Source organism: Aspergillus pseudonomiae, assembly GCF_009193645.1.
Source record: "Aspergillus pseudonomiae strain CBS 119388 unplaced genomic scaffold BDV37scaffold_192, whole genome shotgun sequence".
Taxonomy (NCBI): Eukaryota; Fungi; Ascomycota; class Eurotiomycetes; order Eurotiales; family Aspergillaceae; genus Aspergillus; species Aspergillus pseudonomiae.
The window spans coordinates 1-23,575 of record NW_022476184.1 but is presented as its reverse complement, the minus strand read 5'-3'; the positions used below and the strand labels follow the sequence as shown (position 1 = coordinate 23,575).

Sequence of the window (23,575 nt, the reverse complement as noted above, 5' to 3'; positions counted from 1 at the left end):
CAGAAAAAAAAAAAAAAAAAAAGGAAAGAAAACAACAAACCCAGCACCACCACCCTGTTTTTCGGCCCCTGCGTCGGATGCTGCTGCCCAATGCTGCTGTTGAGATGCCGTCCTCCAATGATGGGCTGGGACGCACCTGGACAGAGATACTGGACTCGTCTCTGTAAGGTCTCTGTCAGAAATCATTCTGGTGCAGGAGCCGACCTGCCTCACGGATTTGTGCAAGATCGGATTGTTTACCTTTCGACTAGAGACTAACGTGTCCAAAGATAGTAACTGCATATCGATGCGGCGGTCTACACGCCAATCCAGCATCTAGTGCTTTTAGTAGAACTCGGACAGGTCTCCGGCGCATGTCCCAAAAGGTCTCAGCGAATTTGACCGTTACGTATAACGGCTTCCACGTTCAAAGACCCTGAACCACCACCACCATTAACCCTACCCTAGTCCCTGAATCCTGTTCCAATGCACAGCAGCGTTGAAACATCGGACCGAGAGAACCCAATAAGAAAGAATGGAACACGTTAATAATACTTTCGTGGTTGATTCGGGACGGTCAACGACCTGGACCGGTCCATCCTTGAAGCGATCCGCGAAGCAAGAAAAGGGTTTCAGGAAACCAAGATAGTGGAGCAACCACACCAAAAAACCACACCAACACCAATCCAATCTACACTTTTGCCGAGTGAACGGTAGTTATGACGATACTACTGTTACAGATTTACAAGAGTTTGCCCTATGAGCCATGGCCAAGACGACCCTGCCACTGTAGAGCCGAACCATTTCCTGCCTCAAGTCGATTTGTCCGTTCGTGAGGGCTAGAAAAAAAAAAAAAAGGGTGGTGGGAAAAGTACTCCGTCGTTCAGTCCCATTGTGTTCTTTCCCACCCCTTCTCAATACTAAGGAGTTCCACAGAGTTGTCCGGCCGGTACGCAGACTTGACCAGTGCCAATGGCCGACCTACCCTTTTCGGCAAGGGTGGTCGTGGGACACTTCTATTAATATGTGATTTTCTTAAGATCTTCCTTTTCCTGTTCCGTTTTTTCCTTTTTTTTTTTCGCTTTCGCACTTCAGTGTTCGCCTCCCCCGAGTGTTGAACCACAGGTTCCGCCCGTGCCGGTTGAGCAGCGCATTCCATGATTCGATCCAGGTACCCGCCCTCCCCTCGCATTTCAACGACGACTGATTGGGTGGTTGGACATGACAGCGCCAGGGGTGGAGACGAACAAACTCGTGTACCTGACTAGAAGCCTCCAATGAATTCCAACAACGCTCACGTTTACCCACCTGTGGAAAGGTGCAACCGAGGGACCTGTAGTAACAGTCGCAGTCCCGTCGCAGGAGGAATTACCTACAGGGTGTAGTACCAACACAAGCCATCTCATATCCGCCAGTGTAACCACCTCCATGTACTTGTATATGTGTGAGGTACCTGACTTATACCGACATACATACACATACACCTACACCTGCCTACACATCTAACGTACATATGCAAGGAATGCCGCAATTACCACCAACTCGCCACCGCCTAACCTCGATTCCAGCCTCCAAGAACTAACTGAACATGTATACACATACATAGTACTCCGTACATCGTACATACTACCTCCTAGGAACAGGAACAGGAACCGCGGACACAAGCGAAGCGTAGCCTCCAACCTAACCTGGTTGAAAAAAACCTACACCCCCACAAAGACGATGATCCGTGCACCGGTTTCACACGCGCCGATTGGCCGTCGGCAGCTCAGCCACAGGAATGCGTTCCTGACTAAGACCGGTCTGGATCCCAGCCTAACTAAAATAGGGGTTTCTTTCCTTAACGGGGGAAACCGAAACTAAACAGCCTCCAGCACCGATTGCAGACTACGACTTACCCAAGTTCTGTACCTATCAGAGAAGGGGGAGGGAAAAAGAACTACGAGGACTAGTTAAACTTAACCTCGGGGCTAGTTACACTGGACAATCCCCTAGTATATATTAGTATAAGTCACGGGCATGTTCTGTTCGATCAATCATCACCGAACCCCTCCCTCCATACTTGCCTCAAGTAACACACATCTACAGACAACAAAGGAAGGGGAAGGAAAAAAAAAAAAAAAAAAAAAAAAAAAAAAAGGGAAAAAAAAAAAAAAAAAAAAAAAAAAAGAAATAACCAGGCAAAAAGCAAAACAAAATCACACCATCCTTGCTGCCTCGTACCAGGCAATCATCCTAGCCATCATTTAAACAACTCGACTATTGTTTCATCTCTGCAGGGTAGATCTGTAGGTACCCGTGGGGGGAGGGGGGAGGCAAGAACTGTACGTGGTGGTGGTGGGTAGTATGTACCGGAAGAGGGTCGGAGAAAAGTTACCCTAGAATTGGTGTCGGCTTAGTCCGAATCACGATCTCGCGCGCGCGCGCGCATTCTGCACGCTACCAGGTAGGTAGGTTACTACTGGTAGCTCTTGAAGTCTTATGTACTACTAGCTAGTAAGGTCGTTAATATCCGGAATGACTTACCCTTGCGCCGTTGCCGACTACCGAAGTCAAAGAGAGCTATTCGACACGATCCTGCCGAGCCAGATCGTGACCCATTTGGTTTCAATAGTGGCTGGCCTGTTTTGCGCGCCGTTGCTGTCGCTTGGACCATGTTCGCTTCCTTTGGCTTTTGTTTTGTATCTTCGCTTTTTTTTTTTTTTTTTTTTTTTTTTTTTTTTTTTTTTTTTTTTTTTTTTTTTTTTTTTTTCTTTGCTCGGCGTTCGGATGTTGCAGTGTGACTCGTACCGAGTGCATGTTGTTGTTGTTTGCTCCTAATCATTACGCTATGGGCTATCGACTACCAGTGGAATTGATATTGCTAGGATACCGTTGGAGGTGGTGGTGCGCGCTTTCTCTCCGTCACACTACTCGGTGGACTATTGCGCGCTACGCTCATACTAAGGATCGTGAGATGGAGACTCCAAGGGTCGATTTCCTATTATACAACAGTAGGGCGCATAGAAATATTTCCTCGCCAGCCAGTAATGTACACGATGTAACGTTCAAGCCAAAAGAAATGAGTGACTGTCCCATGGGGTATCCACTTCCAAACGCCAGCAACGCTTTTCAGAAAAGAAAGGAAAACAAATAATAATTAAATGACATGGCATGATGGAAAACAGTAGGGAATCACTACAACTGTCCCTTCCGGATCGCCCCGAAGCCCTTCGTAAACAACTCGTGAATCTCAACGGATCGTCGAGGAGTGTTCATCACCTCATCTTCTGTCATCGGATTCGAACGGTCGGCAACATGGTCAGCGCTGCTGTTGTAACCGGCCAATTCCACCTCCGTCTCCATTCCCATCGGACCAGATCCTGTCTTGGTCATCACTCTCGGCCGGGAGAGCAGTTCCTGTACCTGTTTCTCTCGTGCCTCCATTTCCGCTTCGCGTGCCAGCTCAAGGCTAGACTTCTTGCTGCCGTGGTCCCAGCCTTGTTGCAGCTCTGATGCGGCGGCTTCCTCGAATCTCTTACGGATCTCCAGATCCTGCTCGTACTCTTGAAAGATATCTACATCCGTAGGGAAAAGATTGGCCCGCAATGCACTGACCATCACCTCAAACACGATGACGGCCATCACCGTAAGAAGTAAAACCGCCCAGAAGGCCAGATCGTGGCCGGATTGGAAGATGAAGTTGCCGGGCACGTGGTAGATACCGTCTCCAGAGCCGAAGTTGTACTGGCGGGACAGGATCATGTCCCACACAAACCAGCCTCCAACCGATATGATGAACACAGCGAGCGACAAATACGTCTTGTTGTGCACTTCCAACGCCTGTAGCTTGATGTTGATAATGATGACGCAGGCCGTGTATGTGAGAAGACCGGCCGAAAAGATGTCGCTTCCCGTGCGGGTGAACATCACATTGGCCCATAGACCAAACATGGTGAAGTAGACGATCATCGCCTCGCACGTAGCCATGAATGTCCAGCCCAGATATAACTTGATGTTGAAGCCGCCATGTTGCTGGCCTTTGGTGTATAATTCTGGAACAGCCAAAAGAGTAGATGCGGCGAGATCCTTGGTGAATATACCTAGGAAGATCACGGCCAGGGAGGTGAACAGAGTGTTAAACATACTCAAGCCCCACGGCTCGTACAGACTGGTACCTGTATAGCCATTCCACCGTTGATACAGCGCCTGGGTCAAGTAAAACAGCATTTCTTTCCAGAAAGTTCCCAGCGTATACTTGCAAGCTCGCAGGTAGTTCCACCGCCCGTGGACAAGGAGCAACTTCAACAAGAACCGGAATTGGGCAATCGAGTAGTCCGAAATGCGTGCTGCCTGCAGCCCTTCTTTGCCCGTAATACCTATGCCAACATGTGCCTCTTGGATCATGGCGATGTCGTTGGCACCATCGCCAATCGCAAGGGTGATCGAATCTTTCACCTGCTTCCGGATCGAATGTACAAGGAACGCTTTCTGTTTAGGACTTGCACGGCAGCAAATGACCGAATCGACCAAGATGGCAAGCTTGAAGAAGCGTGCTTTTAGAGTTTCATCTGCCTCAATCATTGCCAACGTTTGCCCGTCCACCACAACTACCGAATGGGCCACGGTTCCTTGGGTGAGATCCGAGGTGAATTTCACAATAGACTGCTCAACATCGCCAGTCTCTTGGTCAAGAATAACCAGGGTCGAGTAGTCCTTTACTAGACGGCATGAATGTCCAACATTGATGGCGGTCTCGCGCTTATCACCGGTCAACATCCATAGCTTGATGTTGGCTCGACGCAGCTTATCAATAGCTTCGGGCACGCCCTTTTGCAACTTGTCTTCGATGGCTGTTGCCCCAGTTAACTCAAGCTGCTGTTCAAGCTGCTTACCAACCTCCTCAATCTTCTCCTGTCGATCGACAAGACTGGTACACGCCTCACGATAGGCTGCCTTCCAACTGTTGTACGAAGCTTCATCAAGGAAACGGTGACCGTATAACAGAGTCCGCAACCCTTCGGTGGCGAAGTCATTGAGGTGCTGGAAGCATCTCTCAAAAACAGCTTCCTCGTTGACAACCAGGGCTTCCTCTACCAGGTCTTCTTCCTCATCATCGTTGACTGAGCTTCCCGAATCCGACATGGTAGTAGACGGCCGTCCTATCTGCGCCGAAGGTCGTGGGCTATAATACTCGGCATCGTTCCCCCTTTTGTTTAAAATACCGCCGTCCGTCTCCCTGTCGCGGAGCCAAACATCGATACTTTCCCGGAGTGTAGACATATGCCGCCCGGAAACACTAGAGCGCCTGTGCGTCATGCTAGGCCGACTCAAGCTGGTGCGAACGCCACTGGTCCGAGCCTGATACTCGCTATTTCGCCTGATAATTTCACTTGCTTCGGCTGCCTTGCGTTTGCTGGCGCGTCGTTCAATCTCAACCGCCTTCTCTTGCGCAAGGGCTGCTCGTTTGAGCAACTGCATCAGGATGCTATCCGCGCCCTTACAAAACAAGCAAATTCGCTGGTCGGGCATTCGCACCACGACCGACATCCGCTTGCGAGCACTCGAGAACTCTATCACATCTAGGATCTCATAGGTCTCTTCAGAGGGTGGCCCATCGGGGCCATTGGGGTATGTCTGGACTGTTAGGGTATTTGGCTGCCTGTCTGTGACGAGATATCCGAGTTCTTGGGCGGCCATGACTAAAGCCAATTCATCGGGCGATGCCGCTTGAAAGGAAGTATTCCCAAGTTCATCGCTTTCCGGGATACACGTGTGGCAGAGGGCGATGGCCAGAATGAACATTTTGGCTTTGCGGGCAAATACAGTGTACGGTTTGCGTTGAATGTATTTGATCATGTCAGCTGTACGATAGTCGAGCGCTGGTCGACCAGCCTTCCGTACCTTGTCGGCAACTGAAGTCGAGCTGGGTCTGGCGAGATACGATCTAGCCTCTGACACATTCGATTTACGTGCCATAGACTTCTTGCCTTTAAAACTCCGCTTTTTGTGGATAAGCTTTTCTCGACCTCCTTCTCTCGCCTCCTCTTCAAGCAGGTCAAAGTCGTGATACCACGCAGTGCCAGCGACACTCATCTTGCGGAAGCGCATCGAGTTATTCGTTAAGGTGCCGGTTTTGTCGGAAAATATGTAGCTAACTTGCCCCAACTCTTCATTGATAGTGGACGTCCGTGCCTCGATTGGCGTATCACTCTCCGGGTCGTACATGTCGATATCAGCGTTCAGCATCAGCATCTGTGCAACCTTGACAATTTCCATACTCACGTAGAGTGAGATGGGAATCATGGTGTTGAACATGATCAGGAACGAGGTGAAAATTGGACCATAGGACACATTTGCCTTGTCCAGGTACCAAGAGTTTTGCTCAACATCGTCTGACCAGTACATGTATGCCACGGTGCAGGCAACCGCCAGCACGACCACCAATAGTACAATCAGCATGACTACCCGGTTGACACGGGCCTGAAGCGCAGGTGACTTGATTCGAGGATTCTTGTTCGCGTTCATTCGGATTTTGCACTCCTCACCAGTGTAGATAACCATACCGACCGCCTGCTCAGTATTACGCATGATGCTACCACGGTAGATAACCTCGTTGTTCGTCAAGGGCATTTTTTCGCCAGCGGCAACCGTAACATTGCCATCAAATTTATAGAGATCCAAATTGGGATCCTCGACAGCGAAGTGCATGGCATTGCTGCAAATGCCATCTACAGTTGCACACACCTTGGCGACTGGTTGACAAGGCTGCTTGTTTTTGAGGTTTGTCTCACCATCCAAAGCCATTGTTTCAATATAAGCGATATCGTTGGGCCCGTCTGCATGAAGCAAGACCATATCCGCTGGCACAGGCTGATCACGCTCCAGCTTGACAACGTCTCCAACCTTGATGTCTTTCCACTTCACCATAGTCCAATCCTGGACGTCACTGGCAACGGAGACGCTATCACTCGACGAGGTTTGGGACAGTAGTCCTGCACCTGGACGCAAAACAGACACATAGCGGTTGTTTTCCTCTTTGTCCAAGCGATAGCGACGCCAGTCGTCAAACCCTTCCTTTCCCATAGAGATGCTAACGAAGATCAATAGTGGGACCAGAGTAGTGAAAGAACCCGTCGTACTCAAGCCAGGAATCATCTGCAAAATGGCCACCACAAGGAAGTAGAAGTTTGCTAGCTTGGTAAATTGAGCGAAAAATTGTCGGGGAAAGAAACTCCAGAGGCTATAACGACTAGATCGGATCCAATTTCCACAGTAGGGCTTTCCGGTCCTCTCATCAATCAAATCCTCTGTCCTAGTAGGGTCAAGAATGATATGACGGCCATCCTTGCTTGGAGGGATATCTTTAATCCGGAGGATTGTTTTGCGAGCAGACTCCATAAAGCCCTCATACCGAGCCTTAATTCCAGCAATGGCGGCCCGTCTCTTCAGCCATTTCTCATATGCGATACTGGTAGACATGTGCCTGCCTCCCTTGAGATCTTCCAATGGGTCGGAGAAATATGCCGTCGAGGTATCATCAATATGAACAGGGCTAGGTTCAGGTGCCGAGGTCTGAGTTACCAGTACGTCCTGTTTTTCATCTTCGGTCGACTTGCGCTCATATTGACCATCCCCCGTAGGAGCACCTTGGCGTGTGTCGTCGCGCGATTTCCGTGAACTCCGTTCATTTTCCGTAGAAGTCTCCTGTTGCGGGCTCACAGGCTGGGCCAATTCAATGTCATTCGGCGAAACGGCCCCAGGGGAAGTCGCTGAGACAATATTCTTCGCGAAGATAGTCCGTCGAAGCGAATACCCGCGATTGCGCGATCGCGAGCGACCTGAGTCTGGGCCTTGCGGTGATGGAGGCGACAATGCCGAGCTAGGAGAAAGGGGGGAAATCGGTCTATGTTCTGGAGATCTAACTGACAAATGATCGTTTCGGGTAATACTGGTGTCGATAGTCAAGCCCCTGGAGCTTTGCCTCCTGTTATGACCGGTATTCCTAGGCTCTTCCACGAGGGGACGCTCGAGATCGGCTGAGAAGCGAACACGGGGCTGGTGGGAATTCCTCCGTCCAGAGTCTGATAGTGTTCGCGACGGGGCAATGGACGGCCGTTCTTGACTGATACTATGCCGCGACGGAACACTAATGGAATGGCTTCTCGGGAGCGCTGAGCCCAGGCTAGGGTCATGTCCGGATACCTCTTCCACCACTATACGACCTTCATCAGACGTCGCTCCTTGCGCGTCCCGGTTCGATTCGGCCCTCGCATCCTGGTTGGGCATAGCGGGGATATTTTTCCTTCAATAGCCTCCCGGCTAAAGTGCGCAACAGTTCGGTTTGTCCAGTGGCTCTGCTGACTCTGTATAGTACTTTCTGAGGTATGGCAAGGTCGTATTCACTGTTTAACACCAAATGATTGCAATTGAACGAAGTATCGGCGGCGAGTAAACGAACAAACCTGGTGCATTCTTCAATCGAGCGGGTGGGGAGTTGAAGAAAACCTAGCACGGCGTCTATAGTCGACGGTAAGTGATACTCCGATCTAACGACAGGCTCAAGCTATGACCTGTACCAAAAGATAGAAAACAATAGAATGGTATCTCCATACGATAACGACCGTCCGTTATAGCAATAGATGGCACGACAATCGCACGTTTCGAGGAAAAACGACTGTGGAGAAGACCTCAGTTAGGTCAATAATCAAACAATACAATAGGAAAGAAAAGAAGATACCAGATCTAACAAAGGTACTAGAAAACAAAACAGAAGGAGAAGAGACCGTGGAGCGATGGCAAGGCACACCACCGCGAACGAACGAAGAAGTCAACGTCGACACCTACTGTCGTCCGCAGGCGGCGACTGGGTCGAGGCCTTTTTTTTGCAAACTATTTGCTCTGGGTTTTGGAGACCGTGGACCCCCAATGACCGTTCCCGTAAGCGGTAAGATGCCCGAAAATAGAGTAACCGCCACTTTGGGGAGAAGCAGAAAAGAAAAGAAAAAAACTAGCTTTTCCTCGGGTTTAAACTTTGCGATATTTGTATGTATGTCTCACGATCGCAATCAAAAGACGAAAACAACTCCCGAGAAGAAACACGTTGAAGGTCGCTACCGACCAACAATATAAGAAGTAACGTCAAATCAAATGAGTCGTAGAAAATCCTTCCCACCCCTCGTAATTTAGTCCCTACAGTGGCCAAGGGGACCCTCCCCACTAATTAACTTAGCGATGGTACCAAGACTCTAAGAGTCCAAGACGGCCTTCTTGACGGGTGCCTGTGGAGAAAACTGGACAGAATGACCTTAAATTACCCGCCGACCAGTCAAGGGCTTTGTTGGACCAAAGCGGTGGCTTGGAGGAGGCCACGCAAGTCAACGCAATCCGGGAACTCAATACGATGATGAATGGCCTCATTGGCAATTGTCACCCACTTAACCACCACCCTGGGGTTACATAGGACAATTCTCCCGTCAATCAAATAAGAATTTCCCTCATGCCCATGTGCGACGTCAAAGTGGCATGCTGTTTTCTTCTTGTACTTTTCGCAATCTGTAACTTAAAAAAGACAGATAACGCTTATCACCAGACATTTTTTTTCTTACTTGCATGCATACTTGCTTACTGTGCTTTAGCAAAAAAACCAGAGGCTTACGGCTATTAGTAGTACTATGAACTCCCGAGTCCTTAACTACTTGAGAGAACAAAGACCACAGGAACCTTTTTTAAATAAAAAAATAATATCTTCTAATAAACGTCTCTCTGGGTACGATGCACAGCCTCCAGAGAACAATTGGTAGAACCTGTCACTCAACCCAGGGTTCAGTGGCGGCATGTCTTCCTTCCATTCCAGATATCTTTCCACGTACCGATGGAATCTTCACTCAGGATCCCTGGGGTCAACCCCCCGGAAGTTGAATCCTACGGTTGTTGAACCCACAGTGCGTGGCAGACTGGCCACCCACGGGCGTGCATTTTACGCAGCCTTGTGGGTAAGTAGTGGGTGGCAAGGGTTCAAATGGGAAATAAATTAAGCCCAAAGGCGGGGCCAACCTGAAGTTGACTCGGGACTGAACCTTGTCATCAGGGAGCGACATAATCCTTCTCTGGGGGGCTGCATTAGGCTGACACTTTCAACGATAGAGGCTGTCCTTATGTCGTGATTCCCTCTTATCCAGGCTTTTAAACCAGGCAAACATATTTTGAACCTCTACAGAAAAAAATAAAAATGAAAGAATAGCAAAATGATAGCTATTGATTGACTCATTAACCACACCACCACGACCAAGTAACCCCATCATGAATCCTGCTCAGTGGGACGACATGGGGTCACGTGGTAGCACGGGTCCATGAACTGTCCTATTCAAGTATAGTGCCGCGTCCATCGCCTGTTTAGTCTTCTACATCTCAGGGCTCCATCGACGTCATTCAACGGGTGGGAACAACTTCCGACCCCAGCAAAACATTGGCTGTAGGTATCTACGACATATTACACAGTAGTAGTAGTAGTACGTGCTACGTAGTAGTCTTCCAAGGTGATAATCTGTCTCATCAACCGTGTGATACCTCAATTCCATGCTGATATAGCTCCCATTCGAAATACAGACGTTGCGCGCAGTAAAGATAATATCGACGTATGTTCTATCCTTAACCATTGACCAATTCCGCCGCACCAGTAGCTTTTAGTCAATTTGGGCTAAGCGCCGTAGAAGTGAACAAGTAAGGAAATCGTAATCATAATGGATACAACCAGACGTCCTGCCTTTCCGTAAAAAGCCCCTTCCCATCCCGCTTCATGCATGTTCATCTAGTACCGCGGTGGCGGAGGGGGAGCGTATCCGTAAGGACTCTGTGGTGGGGGATAGCCTCTCGTGGCACCAGCGGGCGGTTGTCCATATCCAGCAGAAGGAGGAGGAGACCCGTACCCACCATACGGCTGTGGTTGCCCATAGCCAGGTGGTGGACCCTGGCCCTGGTTAGGAGGGTAAGGAGCTTGACCATATCCCGGTCCTGGGCCATATGGGCTGGGTGGCTGGGGTTGATTAGGGTTTCCTCGCTGGCCATATCCAGGTCCCGGGCTATAGCCACCGTACTGACCTGGTGGAGGCCCTTGAGGTCCTGGAGGTCCACCCGGTCCCCGGAATCCTCCAGGTGGTCCACCAGGGCCGCCAGGTCCTTGGGGTCCTTGGGGTCCCCCGAAGCCGCCAGGCCCTCCAGGTCCACCAGGGCCCCCGAATCCGCCAGGTCCACCAGGTCCTTGAGGTCCCCCGAATCCGCCAGGTCCGCCAGGTCCGCCAGGCCCTCCAGGCCCTCCAGGCCCACCAGTACGGCCGGCGGCCTTCTCGTCCTTGGTATCATATGAGGAATCAATGGCACCAAGCATCAATTTAGCACACTATGAATTCTTAGTCTGCGGTCTTCACTGGCTTTTGTTGGCGTAGTGTCTACTTACCCAAAGCTCTCGAGTCAAATACACAGGGGGGACGGCACGAGACATCTCGTCTTGCTCGACCTCAAAGTCTGCCGGATGTTATTAGCGCACAGCTCCATTAACTTTACAGAAGATGTATGAGCAACCCACTTGAAGTGCAGTCAATCAAATTTCCAATGCTTGGGTCCTCATCCAAACTGGATAGGAAATCACGTGCCTTGGCATCGTTGCCCACCTGCGAGAACTGGAACGAAACAGCACCTCGTCCAAATGGGGTTCGCGATACCTCGTCAACAGCATAGCGAATCGAATTAGCCACGCAATCGAGAGGTTCACCGGCTGGCTGTCCGTCTGTAATGGTAATGACAAGTACCGGCTTCTGTAAGCGACCTGCCCGGGCGGGTCCCACGACCTGAGGATCCAGAACCTTATTCTTCAGACCTGTCCCCAGCGGCGTCAACCCTTGGAAGCGGACACGTGAGACCAACATGTTGACATCATCCGCATTACGGATGCCGTCGCCTCTTTCCATAGAGTTCATGAAACGCACCGAGATGCCGTCCTCATCAAAGGTAGATGCGGCGGTCGCAACGATGCCAATAATCTGCCTCAGTTGTTCTTTTCTCACGCCTCTCTCTTCAAATTCGATAGATCCACTGTCATCTACGTAAAGAATGATATCGAAGAGGGACAATTTAATGATATCCGTAGCTACCTCTGTCGGCACTCCCCATTCATGTATGATCTTATTGATTTTAGCCGGTGCATCGTTGGCCAGACCTTGGACGAGTAAATTCAACTTCTCGGGGGGATAGAAGTTTTGGAGATTCTTCTCCTGGATGGTGCCAATTAGAAGCTGGCGATAGGCGGCTACCTGCTGCTCGGTGGCTCGAGGAGCGGGAGACGCGCCTCCTGGAGGGCCATAGGGAGCACCTTGAGGTCCAGGTGGTCCAGGTGGTCCAGGTGTTCCGCGCGCGGGACCACCGGGATAAGGTGCACTCTGCGGAGGATATCCTGGTCCCTAGTAGTTTACCCAGTTAGTCCACTTTCTTGATCAAGAATTTGGTTTCAGTGAGGATAGTTTTCAAAATAAAACAGACAATATAAAGGGGATGCGACAAGGGGGGACACGTGGGATGACTATGTACATGAGAAGATGGCTGTGAAGGATATTCAGGTCCAGGCGCGGATCTAGTTGATGAGCCATGCGGGGATGGCGGAGGCGGCCTTCCGTAGCCTTGAGGGGGTTGTCCATAAGGAGGCCCATAGGGGTCTGACCCATAAGGAGGGGCCTGAGGGTATCCCTGTGGTGGTGGTGGAGCCGAGGCATATGGCGCTGGGGAGTAACTCTGAGGTGCAGGGGATTGAGACGAATGAGGATATCCAGAATATGTTGGAGACATCGGAGACGGTGAGGGAGCTGGCTTGTTTGGCGGTACTGCTGGGGCATACGCTTGGTACTGTTGGGGCGGCGCCGACGAAGTTGGATACGGCGATGCTGACCCAGTACGTAGCTGTGGAGGATATCCTTGTTGGTTATAATAAGGTCGCGACATTATTACACGGAGGCGTCCAGGTGAAGAGGGTAGAAAGAAGCGAAGGGCGAGAGGTCCAAGTTGTGGACAGCCGATGGAGAGGTGGTGAGTGATGTAGACAGAAAGTCCCAAATTCCCCTTCACTTGATAGACGGATAGGTTGTGGAAGGGTGGCGAACGCGACCAGGTAAGGCAGAAATTGAAAAGAAAAGCAAACGAGAAGCAAACAAAATTAGCTTACCGAGTTGCCGGATGGAGCAGGAGAGCCTGGGTAAGCCTGATATTGTTGCTCCAGTGAGCAACGATCATCAGCAGTGACTCAAAAAAAATGTGGTGGAAGGGAGATTGCGAGTGGTAATGAGGGGCATTGTTAGGTTTAAGGGCTGGTTATAGGGCAGCAGTAAATGGGAAAGAAAATATAATAGTGTAGCTTGGCCGCTACGTTTAGCTATTATTAGTGGGCACACTCACATTGTATCCACTGGGAGCACCACCACCAGGTTGCAGCGCTGCAGGAGGACCGCCCGTGTAGCCTGTGGGAGGCGCTCCTCCAGGTGGCCCCGAGCTGTTACCACTCATGTTCTGTGGGTTTTGACTGCCGGCAATCTTGGAAGCAAACTAGTAGGCGCATACAATATGCAGAGATTAGTGCTGGGAGTGTACTTCTATTGGGTTGAAGAATGTTGTTTTCAAGTCTTATCTCAATCCAGGGAGAAGCTTGACTTGAGGGCGGGGCAGGAACGCGGGGCATAAGAGATTTGAAGGACAGTGGAACTTACACCCATGGTGGATGTTGTTGAATCCTGTAACTTGTGACCGTCGGGGAATTCAAATGAAGTGAAACACAGTACAAGAGGGAACTATGCCTTGGAAGCAGGTCAAATAACAGATTGCGTAACTGAGAGAGAAGTAAACAGATTGAGGGGACCCGTGATGACGATTGGGTTCGTCGTCATGAGACCCGCTTTTTTTTATAATTTTTCAGCCCAGTTTGAGTCTACTAGTACATGGAAAATACGAGCATCTACTCGGACCTTCCGAGGTACTGTAGCGAACAAGGCGCAGACGATATAGAATTACGCCGTACTCCAATAGTTATCCTAAGAGGAAAGCACTTTTGCTATATTCGCCACCTATACTTAACAGTGGCATAAATACAATTTAATACATCGTTATCTATACATGGCACTACTACTCTGTACACATTCAGAGTTTAAATATATACCTTTTTCCTTGTTACTTCCATGGTATGTACCACAACCAGGTTCAGGAATAGTTTCCATGGATCAATGCAAAGCCCAATCATTATCCCATGCCAAATACAATTACAACTTGACTGGAACTTGTAACCCCCACATACGAATACGTTGACGAAGAGGATTATGGATCCATCCGTAAGGCTGAGCTGGTCTCAGCCCCAGCCTAATGGTAACGTATTCGGTCAAGATGACAATCCAAGGGACCAACTGATGGCTTGTTATGACTCTCATTCTAAATCTGTCCATCACTCTTTTCTCTTGACAATCGTGACATCACAGTCATCGTGGTTGATCAGTCACCCTCCTTCAGGTCAAGTGATTCTGGGGGCTATACCCAATCAGTCACCCCAGTCCATGGCCTGGAACGTAAGGCAGTGGATCACTGGTCAAATCATCTGGACCATACCTCAGGATCAACATGTCACATTATGATCCTCATACCTGCCTGTATGTGTAACTTTGTTGTGCACTGGCCTTGCTATCCCTTCAGATTTGCCTACAGTTCCCACGGATCACTCCATTGGTTAAAATCATCTGTCACCTCGTATTCAGTATACCTGGATTGCGATCTGACTCTTCATAAGGATCATTACCATGGACCTATCTCATGATATACCTATCTGAATACAACTGGACATGAACAGGAATCATGGCGTCAGATGAATAGTACTGGCAAAACCAGTTGAAGCGAACAAAATTGGCCTCGAATTGGAACCTCCCGTCGCCGTTTCCAAACCAATATGTAGCCACTGATGTCACTTCTCGAAAAAGAAATATATATCGGTAGAACCAAGGACGGTGAGCTCTGCATTGATAAGAAGGAGGAAGGAAAGCGCGATGCAGCCTTTTGCCCCGTTTTTCTTTGTATTTTCGCTCGCGTCTCATTCTTTTGTCTCAACACTACCAAGATCCCTTGCACCAGGCATACTTGGCAAACGCCCTTTGCAAATTTATCTTATTAAAGAATGAGCACCTGCGGTTCTTTTCTCACGGCGCTTTCTGATCTTTTTATCACTTGACAGGCACGTTCAATCGACAATTCTTCACGTGGTAAGTATTATGCTGTGTCTTCTCGCTCTCTAGCCTGGACTTCGCTTCTTTGTTCTCTGGCCCTGACGCAGCATAATTTTACTTGACAGAGCCGGAATGACACAAACAATCTTGCGGGTTGGAATCCTCACAGACGGGGGCCAAGCCATTCAAAACCTATATCTTCCTGTTCTCCGGACACTTCATGACTCCTATCGCGTCGCTGCTATCTACGACTCCTCCGGTCTGTCTTCGGAAGACAGCACTGCCAATGACTTGCCTAAGGTTGCTTCTAACCCGGAAAAGGTTCTGGATGACCCTTCCGTCGACCTTGTCCTGAACTTCATGCCGAATGAATACCACGAAACGTACACTGTGGCGGCTTTGGAAGCGGGCAAGCACGTTATGGTGGAAACACCTGTCAGCCTGAGTATTCCGAGTGCAAAGCGTATAATCGAGGCCGAGAAGCGCGCTCCGAACCAAGCGAAGGTTTTCGTGGCCTCTGCACGTCGACATGCACCTTGTTTCGAGGTCTTCAAGAAAGAAGCTGCTAGCCTGGATCGGATATATTATGCTCGATGTCGGAATATCGCAGGGCCGCATTTGGCACACACAGCTACTACGCCGAAGAACAAACACTTAAGAGTGAACGGCAGTCTACCAATTGGGCTGTCCCTCGATGACCAGCACGGCGAGCGGCTGCGCCATTGCCTTCTCCAAGAGGTATTTCTTGGCGAGGATTTGACCGAAGAGCGCCTCTCCTTGAGCCGATTCCTGGCATCCTTGGGATGCCATGATTTGGGACTGATGCGCGATACACTGGGGTATCCCGATGCCATCTCCAATATTACGGTGAATGAACCATTCTACTCGGCCGTGTTCCATTACAATGGTAGCGTTAGTCGGGGTCACCATCCGTTTACTCTGATATACGAAACGGGAACCGATTCCGTTCCTCGATGTGACGCACACCTAGCTCTCTATGGTAATACCAAGACTGTGAGCATGCACTACGACTTACCATATGCCCAGGGCAAGCCATCACGGGTGGTCGTGGAAACGGCGGATAGCAAGGGTGATCTGAAAAGAACGGAGAGTGTTAGTAGCTGGGAGGATGCATTTAATGCCGAGCTTAAGGCGTTGTATGCGTTCTTGGTTGACGGAAAGCCTGCCCGGACAACAGCGCAAGACTCTCTCCAGGATCTTAAATTGTTCCAAACGATTTTTGAGCAATATGATCGACAGTGTGGGACCATTAGAACACCCCTTGGCTAAATTGGTGACGTGTTTTTGCCTGATCGAACAATTCTGCTATTAGATTCGCCAGCTGGCTAGTTTATTCTTGTTATTGTATATGTCTTCCTACTTGTGGTTGACATAAATATTAGCGTGAAAGGCGGGGGTTATCGAGGTATACAAGCACATTATTTGGATATATTGGTGTTTGCTAAATTGTTACGTGAGATCAACTCTAGTTTTAAACGAGACCCATTGTCACTTTGATATTATATGCAAGACAGGGTCTGTCTATGATACGCAACGGTTCACATATGGATTCACCGCTTTCCCTTCTTCTTTTTCTTGTTAGCACCTCCGCCTTGAGATTTCTGCTGTTGAGCCACGGGCGCGGGCGATTCCTCCGCCTTTTCGTTGACAATACCTCCCTGCGTCCGTTCGGCGGCCCGTTGCTTGCCTTTTCGGCCCTTGGGCCGGTAACTAGAACGGTCGCGGAGGGGCAACCAGCGCTCCGGATCCGGCGTCTTGCTAGCATCATAATCCTTGGGCAGACGCGACTTTCTCACCCGCTTAGTTGCACGACCTTGTTTATCGCTAGATGTCCTCTTCCTAGCCCCAGCGATGGCCGCTGCGGCTGCCGCGGCTGCGGAGGAAGGAGGGGATATGCCGGCTGATTCAAGTGCGTTTACATCGACATCCGAGATCAGATCGTCAATTGGAGGGAGAGTGTCAACCTGGGACTCGACCTTGGCATGGTCCAGTGTTGCCTGGGAAGCAACGTAACCGGCGACGGCGAAAACATCTTGGCTGTCCTTCTGGTAGAGAGACTTGAACAAATCACCGGCGGTTGTAAGATCGGAGCGGTCCGACGAGTGCAGCAAAGACTCTGCGGCCGCACGAAGAAGTGAAGAAGGCGCCTCAACATGCTCCTGCCAATAGGCTGCCGCTTTAGCGAGTTCCGACCTGATCTGGACTCTCCGGCCTTCGAGCTTATAGAGCGAAACGAGAATGCCTAATAATCCAGGGTTGAAGCGGACCTCCTTCTCCTGTTCAGAGATGGAGTCTTCGAGCAGCTGCAGGGATTTCTCTAGGGTGGTAATGGCGGAAGTAGTGTTGCCTTCGGTCACGTAGAGTTGCACGGCTGTGAGCGCTAATCCGATGTCCTTCGGCCGCCTTTCAAGTGCGGGTAATATCGCCTTCAAGGCTGGTGTGCCAGTTTGACCACGTGCATGAGCAGCCGCATTGTAGACCGACAGGAGGTTTACGTTTGGTTTAGCAGATGGATATGATGCTTGAGAGAGCGCCTTCGATGTTGATCGGATAATACCGTCATATTTCTGGACGAGAAGATCCGCCGAGTGGACATTGCCGGTCACTATATTGTCCTGGTAATCGAAAAGCTTATCGTTGTCAACCGAGACGGGGGTTGCATGTAAGGATTTGTAGAGAGCGTAGGGGTTGGTCGTTGTGTCGCGGACAAGTGTGATGTTATTCAGGGCGACTCTCTTGGTGGAGAGTTCAGAGATACTGTGCAACAGTGAGCTTCAATGGCCGTAATTGACTTGGGGCAGGACGCATACTCATTGACGGAAATCTCCTCAAGCACCGACTCTGCCTCCTCCGACTTTCCCTGACGGATCAAGACATATAGCTGCTGCACCGCAATCGGGAGCAGCTCAGCGGCTTTATCTTCGGGGGTAAGGTCTTCCGATGTCCGGCATAGTTCTGCACAATGATGATCAGCAACCGTCTTCATGGTGGCTCAGCCCGTACAAACCTTTTGCCCGCTTGAGCAACATTTCTCCCTTACTGAATTCGCCCTTGGCGATACTAAGACAGGCCGCATTGTAGACGGTCTCGAATGCCTCCAGATCATCTCTCGTGGGCCTGTTGTGGCGGACATAGTCGGGGTATCCTTTCCATTGTAACTGGGCATCTACAGCCCACGCATTGATGCGCAAGTCGTTTTCTTCGTTCGCCAGGGCGGTCTCGTCTTTAGTCAATTCTTCATAGAGATCAGCTGCGCGGCGGAATTTCTCGGCGCGATAGGTCTATGAGACCAGGTGGTTAGCAGTGACCTTCCGCGGGGACATGCGGTCGGAAGACAGGCAGCGATGACATACAGCTTGAGCCTCCAAATGATGAGCACCTCTATTGTTCACGACTTGTGACGCTACCTCAATGGCTTCATCCAGGTTCGCGGTCTTGTACAGGACGTAAGCGTATTCCAAAGCGGCCCTCTTCTTCAAAGCATCACCTCCCTCTTCGAAGACACGCAGACAGTCCTCGTAGCGGTCGAGCTTTAGTAATGCCACCACTTTCACATGCTGCGCCAGAATATCCGATTTCGATTTGGCCAAAGCTGCGTTGGATGAGCGAAGGAATTCCTCGTGATCGTCGATCGACGTCCGCTGTAGCAGCGAACTCAGCGATTGGGTAGCCATCGTGAGAGAGGTGTTGAATAGACGGCGGTCGGTCGGCAAGATGGTTGGTTGGGCCCAGAGAGGGCACGAATTCGGTCGAAGGTTATAGCCTTAGTGGAAAAGAGCGTCCCATATACTTAATTGGACCTTGACTGAGGAGCGGGATGGCTGTGGTTGATCTCCAGATACGCCGATGTGGACTATCTGTGCGGAACTGAGATATTACTCCATCGGGGAATCCTGCACTCGGAGAGCGTTTGGCTCGCCGTAGGGCTTCCTTGGTTGATGGCCCGATTCTTCAGGCAGATTTATTTAGTCCGTTCATATTATCCCGATTTGGCCAAAAGTGTTCCCTGCCTACGTCCTAGGTAAGTACTCCATATTATTACCCCTGCTTTCCATCTTTCTTTCTACGAGTCCATTCGATCGACCACAGACCATCAGTTTCTCAAGTGACCAAGCCCGTGGCTCGATAGTGCATACTATGTATAGGCTCGTCCCCCTTTAGTGTGAAAGTCAATCATAATGTGTCACACCCTGCAAGGTTTCAGTGGCTTTTCATGGCACCTTGCTGCTATCAAATTTGAGGCATGCCTAGAACACGCCAGACTCCAAGACAGGGTCTAGGTCTTGAGGTTTCTTCCCTGGAATTGGGGGAGAATAGTCACACATCCAAGTCTACTTCACGGGATGTATACTAGGATGAGTCCTCTTGCAATGCAGATTACCCAAGTAGTTATTCGCGATCGAAGCTGAGTTGATATGTTCCAAGTTCCCACTCCCCCATGCCTCTCCTGCACAGTCTTTTCCATATCCAACGGTCACGCTATCGGTTCCTCCATTTGGAGTCAAATGCATGCCAAGATCATCTAAAAACGCCCCTAATCAGGTGATGTTGGTGACAGTTGATAGGGAGACACCTTCCAAGACCAAGATTGAGGATGAAATGAACCAGATCCAGATTGCACAGTATCGATGATCTATTTTTATATCTATGCATAGACATCCCTGTTCCATGGCGTGAGAGATATGCAATCCATTGACAAGGAAGGAGAGGTAAACACAAAATTTAACAGAAAAAAAAAAGTCAAAGACCCATCCGTATAGTAATGAACGATCCAAAAGGGAAGAAAAGGAAATGATGCCAAGCGATTGGCCTGCAGCCGTCGTCATCATCCCGTGGGCCCCTCTGGAGGGCGTCTCCAAAAGAATGTTACCCGCGCGTCTCCGTTTGCGACACTTGCTTTGCACGACCGGGTCTTTCGTGATGGGAATGAGAGGTGTCACTGTCAAATGCAACCCTTCACCCCTAACAAGATGTTGTCTCAGTATTCGGTCAAAAATTGAATGATCATTGGAAGCATTGGCAATTGCGCAAGAGGATTAATATCACAAGCGCTGTAAGTATGGAGGGCGTCGACGCCACTGACCACAAGTCTCAAGCCAACAAAATTCTCCTATTTGGGATCCACGGCCGATCAGCCCCTGTGAAAAAAAAAAACAAAAAAAAAAAAAAACTGTTGCTGGATCACGGCTCCATGAGGCAGGTGCTGCCCTGACAAGGAGACGTAATCTCATTCGATAGCCATCAAGCTCAATCTCCATTTTTTTTCTCCAAAGGACCCAGAGTGGCCAGTCCCATGGTCGATCGTCTGGGCCTTCTCCGCCTGGAAATGACTGCTTTCGTTACCAGTCCTCCAAAGCCGAAAAAACTCAGGGCAAGCGACTCGCTGGCTGTTAAATCCATGGTCCAGGGTCTCCGTTGATCGGCTGGATCTTTCCCTTCTTTGCCTCCTTTCTACACCCAAATCTGCTTAATTATCGGTCGGTTAGTGTTTACATACTGACTGATGCCCACCGTTGCTCCCGCTGCCGTCATCCCGACCCCGTACTGGCCTTCATAACCGGCTTGGAGCATTTTCTCTCGTTTCCTGTTTTTATTCTTCGTCGTGTATTACGATCTCTCTCGTTATCTTCCCCTCATCCTCCACTCTCGTTACCGCTCATCTCCTTCATCCCGCCTTTGGTGTCGTGCTGGAAGATCGAGATGCTTATGTTTTTCTAGTGCGGTACCTAATCTACTATAATAATTTCACCGTTCAGCTATTCACTTCGAGAATCCATAATGTTGGCGAAAGTTGGGGAGAAGCCCCCTACGATGGGTGCCTCGCGCGTGTGGAAGAAGAAGATACTACGTTTTACTGTCGTTCTCGGCTTGGTGGGCGCTTTTGCGTATTTCCTCTGGCCTCAGATTGAACCCCAGGAACTTGCTGCCGAGCCTATCTCCAATATCACAATCACGTCAGATGTGCAATGCGAGCCGGACTTCGACGCTCTTCGCCGTCTCGATATCCATAAATTGTCAGGATATACACGTCGCGAGGTGATCGCCGTTCCATCCTCCAACAATGCCTTGCCCGTCAGGCAAAATCTACAGACGCCCTTGTTCGAGCGGCAATCGTCGAATGACGCCGATCGCCTCTCGCTCCAGAAATCGCAGGACGATTGCATGATCCCAGAGCCTGTGACTGTCCAGGTTCTCCAGCCTCCAAGAAACGTGGATGCATCACATATCGACTTCGGTGTTGCGACAACCCTGGGACGGCTGAATGAGTCTTTAGATGCGTTCTCTCACTGGGCTGGCTACACCAAAACTCGCATCTTCGCTCTCATTGAGCCTGATATGGATAAGCGGACACATGAGGTCCAGGCTAAGGCGGACTCTCTCGGGATCAATTTGTATATTACGGAAAACGACGAAGAGTACCAACGCCGGTACTTCACTTTGGTTTCGCACTTGGGCAAGCACATGCGGCCGCAGACGCGATGGTCCTGTGTCATTGACGATGATACCTTTTTCCTGTCCATGTCTGAACTGGTGAAGGCTCTTGAGGAATATGATGATACCCAGCCTACATATGTCGGCGGTCTCTCGGAGTCTATCCCACAGATCGGTGTGTTCGGTTTGATGGGATTTGGAGGCGCAGGCGTCTTCCTATCCCGGCCCCTCGTGGAGGAAATCAGCAAGCCCGAGGTCTTTGAAGCCTGTCTGAATACGGACCACACCGGCGACCGCAGGATATCGTTGTGCATTTACCAGCACACCTACACGCACCTGACCATCAACCACCGTCTGCACCAGCTTGACGTTCAGGGCGACGTTTCCGGATTTTTCGAGTCGGGACGGGAGCCCCCCCTTTCGGTACATCATTGGAAGTCGTGGTTCCATATGGATATGGCGAAACTCAGTGTCGTCAGCGAGCTCTGTGGCGATAGTTGTCTTTTGCGGCAATGGAAGTTCGCCGACGGGTGGATCTTGACAAATGGCTTCTCGGTCATGAAGTACAGCCAGGAGCTGGATCCGAACGACAAGACCATGGAACTCACATGGGAAGGCCAAAACGGAGCCGTGCACGAGTCGTTCCTGCACGAGTTTGGTCCGTTGCGTGGAAAGGACTGGGATAAATTCAGCTATGTGCTGGAAGACTCTGTGCTCGACGGCAACAACGTCCGGCAATGGTACGTCCATCGCGATCCTGAGCAGGGCGACCAAATTTTAGAATTGATCTGGCGAGCTCAATAGAGGACTATTTGAGTTCTCGCTTTTGGCGTCTGGGGTGTTTCTGTCTTACTACATTCGATCGGCACTTTGATGCCTCTTTCTCCCCTTCATCGTTGGTTAGGGTATGCCACCACCTTCACCCACATCCCCCCTTTCTGTCTATAGATAAAAGACCGCCCTTCGGCGGAAGCGTATATACGGTTTAATCCTCACGGCGGATAGATTATGAGTTTCGTTATTTCTTTCTGATGATATCAATTTGTGCAATACGAGTGATGCATGGTTCGGACTACCCTTGTTTGCTGTTGTCTCATTTATAGCCCAACCATTGCTGGAGTATATATCGGAAATGGAAGGATCTAGATTTTCAGACCACTTCTCTGGTTTAATATATAGAATGAAGACCAGTTTTCTATTTTCATCTGTCCGTGCCAAGCGTATCTCCATCACGGTATGTACAATAATGCCCATTAACTGACTCTATAAACTCCCATACTCATCATGACCCAAGAACCAACTCCCAAAGCTCCCAAGAAGTGATTGACCCCCTGCACCATTGCACCGTCTTCACCCTATATACAAACGCTCCATATTATATACCGGGAGGAAACCCAATCCCAAATGCACGCTGCGAGCATATATACAAACCACACACAACGCAACCAAAAAAAAGTAAAAGTCCAAAAAAAAAAAAAAATCTCAAAACGAGATCTCCGTTCCCCCCACAATGCTCTCCCCAGCCGCCTCCTCCCGCTCCTGCAGATTATCCGAGATGCCCAGAAGATTGAACCCGGATTCATCGGTGCGCCACGAGATGGACGGCGGGCCACCAAACGACGGCAGGAAGTCACTGACGGAAAGCGAGCAGTCGAAGCTGATGATGCCGCGACTTTGCTCCACGAGGGCCGGGAAGAGATACGACTGGGATCCGCGGATGCGGGAGAGGGTGGTGAGAATGCCCCAGAGGAGCTCGCGGGGGTCGACGGCGGCTTCGGCGAGACGGTGGGCGGCTTTGGTGCTGAGGGAGCGGGAGACGTCTGCGACGGAGGTGCCGAGGTCGTAGAGCTTTTGTTCCTGGATGTTTGTGTTAGGGTTGTGGGGGTATAGTATATAGGAGGAGGAGGAGGAGGTGGTGGTGG

The 23,575-nt window shown here is 50.1% G+C and overlaps 6 protein-coding genes across 6 annotated transcripts; 2 read left to right on the top strand and 4 right to left on the bottom strand.

Annotated features, from left to right (window-relative positions):
• Positions 1-3,156: 3,156 nt before the first annotated feature.
• BDV37DRAFT_289769 (aminophospholipid-translocating P4-type ATPase DNF3) lies at positions 3,157-8,247 on the bottom strand (the record flags this gene model as incomplete). Its single annotated transcript, XM_032088545.1, has 1 exon — positions 3,157-8,247. The coding sequence occupies one exon, from the start codon at positions 8,245-8,247 to the stop codon at positions 3,157-3,159; it is 5,091 nt and encodes a 1,696-aa protein (XP_031934358.1).
• Positions 8,248-11,334: 3,087 nt separating this feature from the next.
• On the bottom strand, positions 11,335-13,932 carry rfeF (putative transcription factor RfeF). The gene is made up of 4 exons (XM_032083954.1): positions 13,707-13,932; positions 13,399-13,545; positions 13,169-13,204; positions 11,335-12,413 (listed from the first exon to the last, which is right to left on the bottom strand). Exons 1-4 carry the CDS (start codon positions 13,710-13,712, stop codon positions 11,517-11,519), a joined length of 1,086 nt encoding a protein of 361 aa, XP_031934357.1. The 5' UTR covers positions 13,713-13,932; the 3' UTR covers positions 11,335-11,516.
• A 1,269-nt stretch (positions 13,933-15,201) lies between these two features.
• Positions 15,202-16,617, top strand: BDV37DRAFT_75288 (Gfo/Idh/MocA family protein). Its single transcript, XM_032091171.1, has one exon. It carries the CDS (start codon positions 15,333-15,335, stop codon positions 16,488-16,490), a length of 1,158 nt encoding a protein of 385 aa, XP_031934356.1. The 5' UTR covers positions 15,202-15,332; the 3' UTR covers positions 16,491-16,617.
• Positions 16,424-18,895, bottom strand: BDV37DRAFT_292606 (signal recognition particle subunit SRP72; the record flags this gene model as incomplete). The annotated part of the gene is made up of 4 exons (XM_032089221.1): positions 16,424-17,978; positions 18,032-18,176; positions 18,229-18,502; positions 18,575-18,895. The coding sequence occupies 4 exons, from the start codon at positions 18,893-18,895 to the stop codon at positions 16,772-16,774; spliced, it is 1,947 nt and encodes a 648-aa protein (XP_031934355.1). The 3' UTR covers positions 16,424-16,771.
• A 1,726-nt stretch (positions 18,896-20,621) lies between these two features.
• On the top strand, positions 20,622-22,883 carry BDV37DRAFT_74840 (glycosyltransferase family 31 protein). The gene is made up of 2 exons (XM_032091169.1): positions 20,622-20,702; positions 20,940-22,883. The coding sequence occupies exon 2, from the start codon at positions 21,000-21,002 to the stop codon at positions 22,455-22,457; it is 1,458 nt and encodes a 485-aa protein (XP_031934354.1). The 5' UTR covers positions 20,622-20,702; positions 20,940-20,999; the 3' UTR covers positions 22,458-22,883.
• Positions 22,884-23,135: 252 nt separating this feature from the next.
• BDV37DRAFT_289764 (uncharacterized protein) lies at positions 23,136-23,510 on the bottom strand (the record flags this gene model as incomplete). The annotated part of the gene is made up of 1 exon (XM_032088544.1): positions 23,136-23,510. A coding segment is annotated over one exon (375 nt), but the record flags the coding sequence as incomplete, so codon positions are not given.
• Between the last annotated feature and the right edge of the window lie 65 nt (positions 23,511-23,575).

Coding starts and splice junctions, on each gene's coding strand:
- rfeF (XM_032083954.1), bottom strand. Junction 13,205..13,398: donor GTGCTCCCAGTGGATACAAT/GTGAGTGTGCCC, acceptor CAACAATATCAG/GCTTACCCAGGCTCTCCTGC. Junction 12,414..13,168: donor CTGCTCCATCCGGCAACTCG/GTAAGCTAATTT, acceptor GTAAACTACTAG/GGACCAGGATATCCTCCGCA.
- BDV37DRAFT_75288 (XM_032091171.1), top strand. CDS start 15,333: ATGACACAAACAATCTTGCGGGTTGGAATCCTCACAGACGGGGGCCAA.
- BDV37DRAFT_74840 (XM_032091169.1), top strand. CDS start 21,000: ATGTTGGCGAAAGTTGGGGAGAAGCCCCCTACGATGGGTGCCTCGCGC.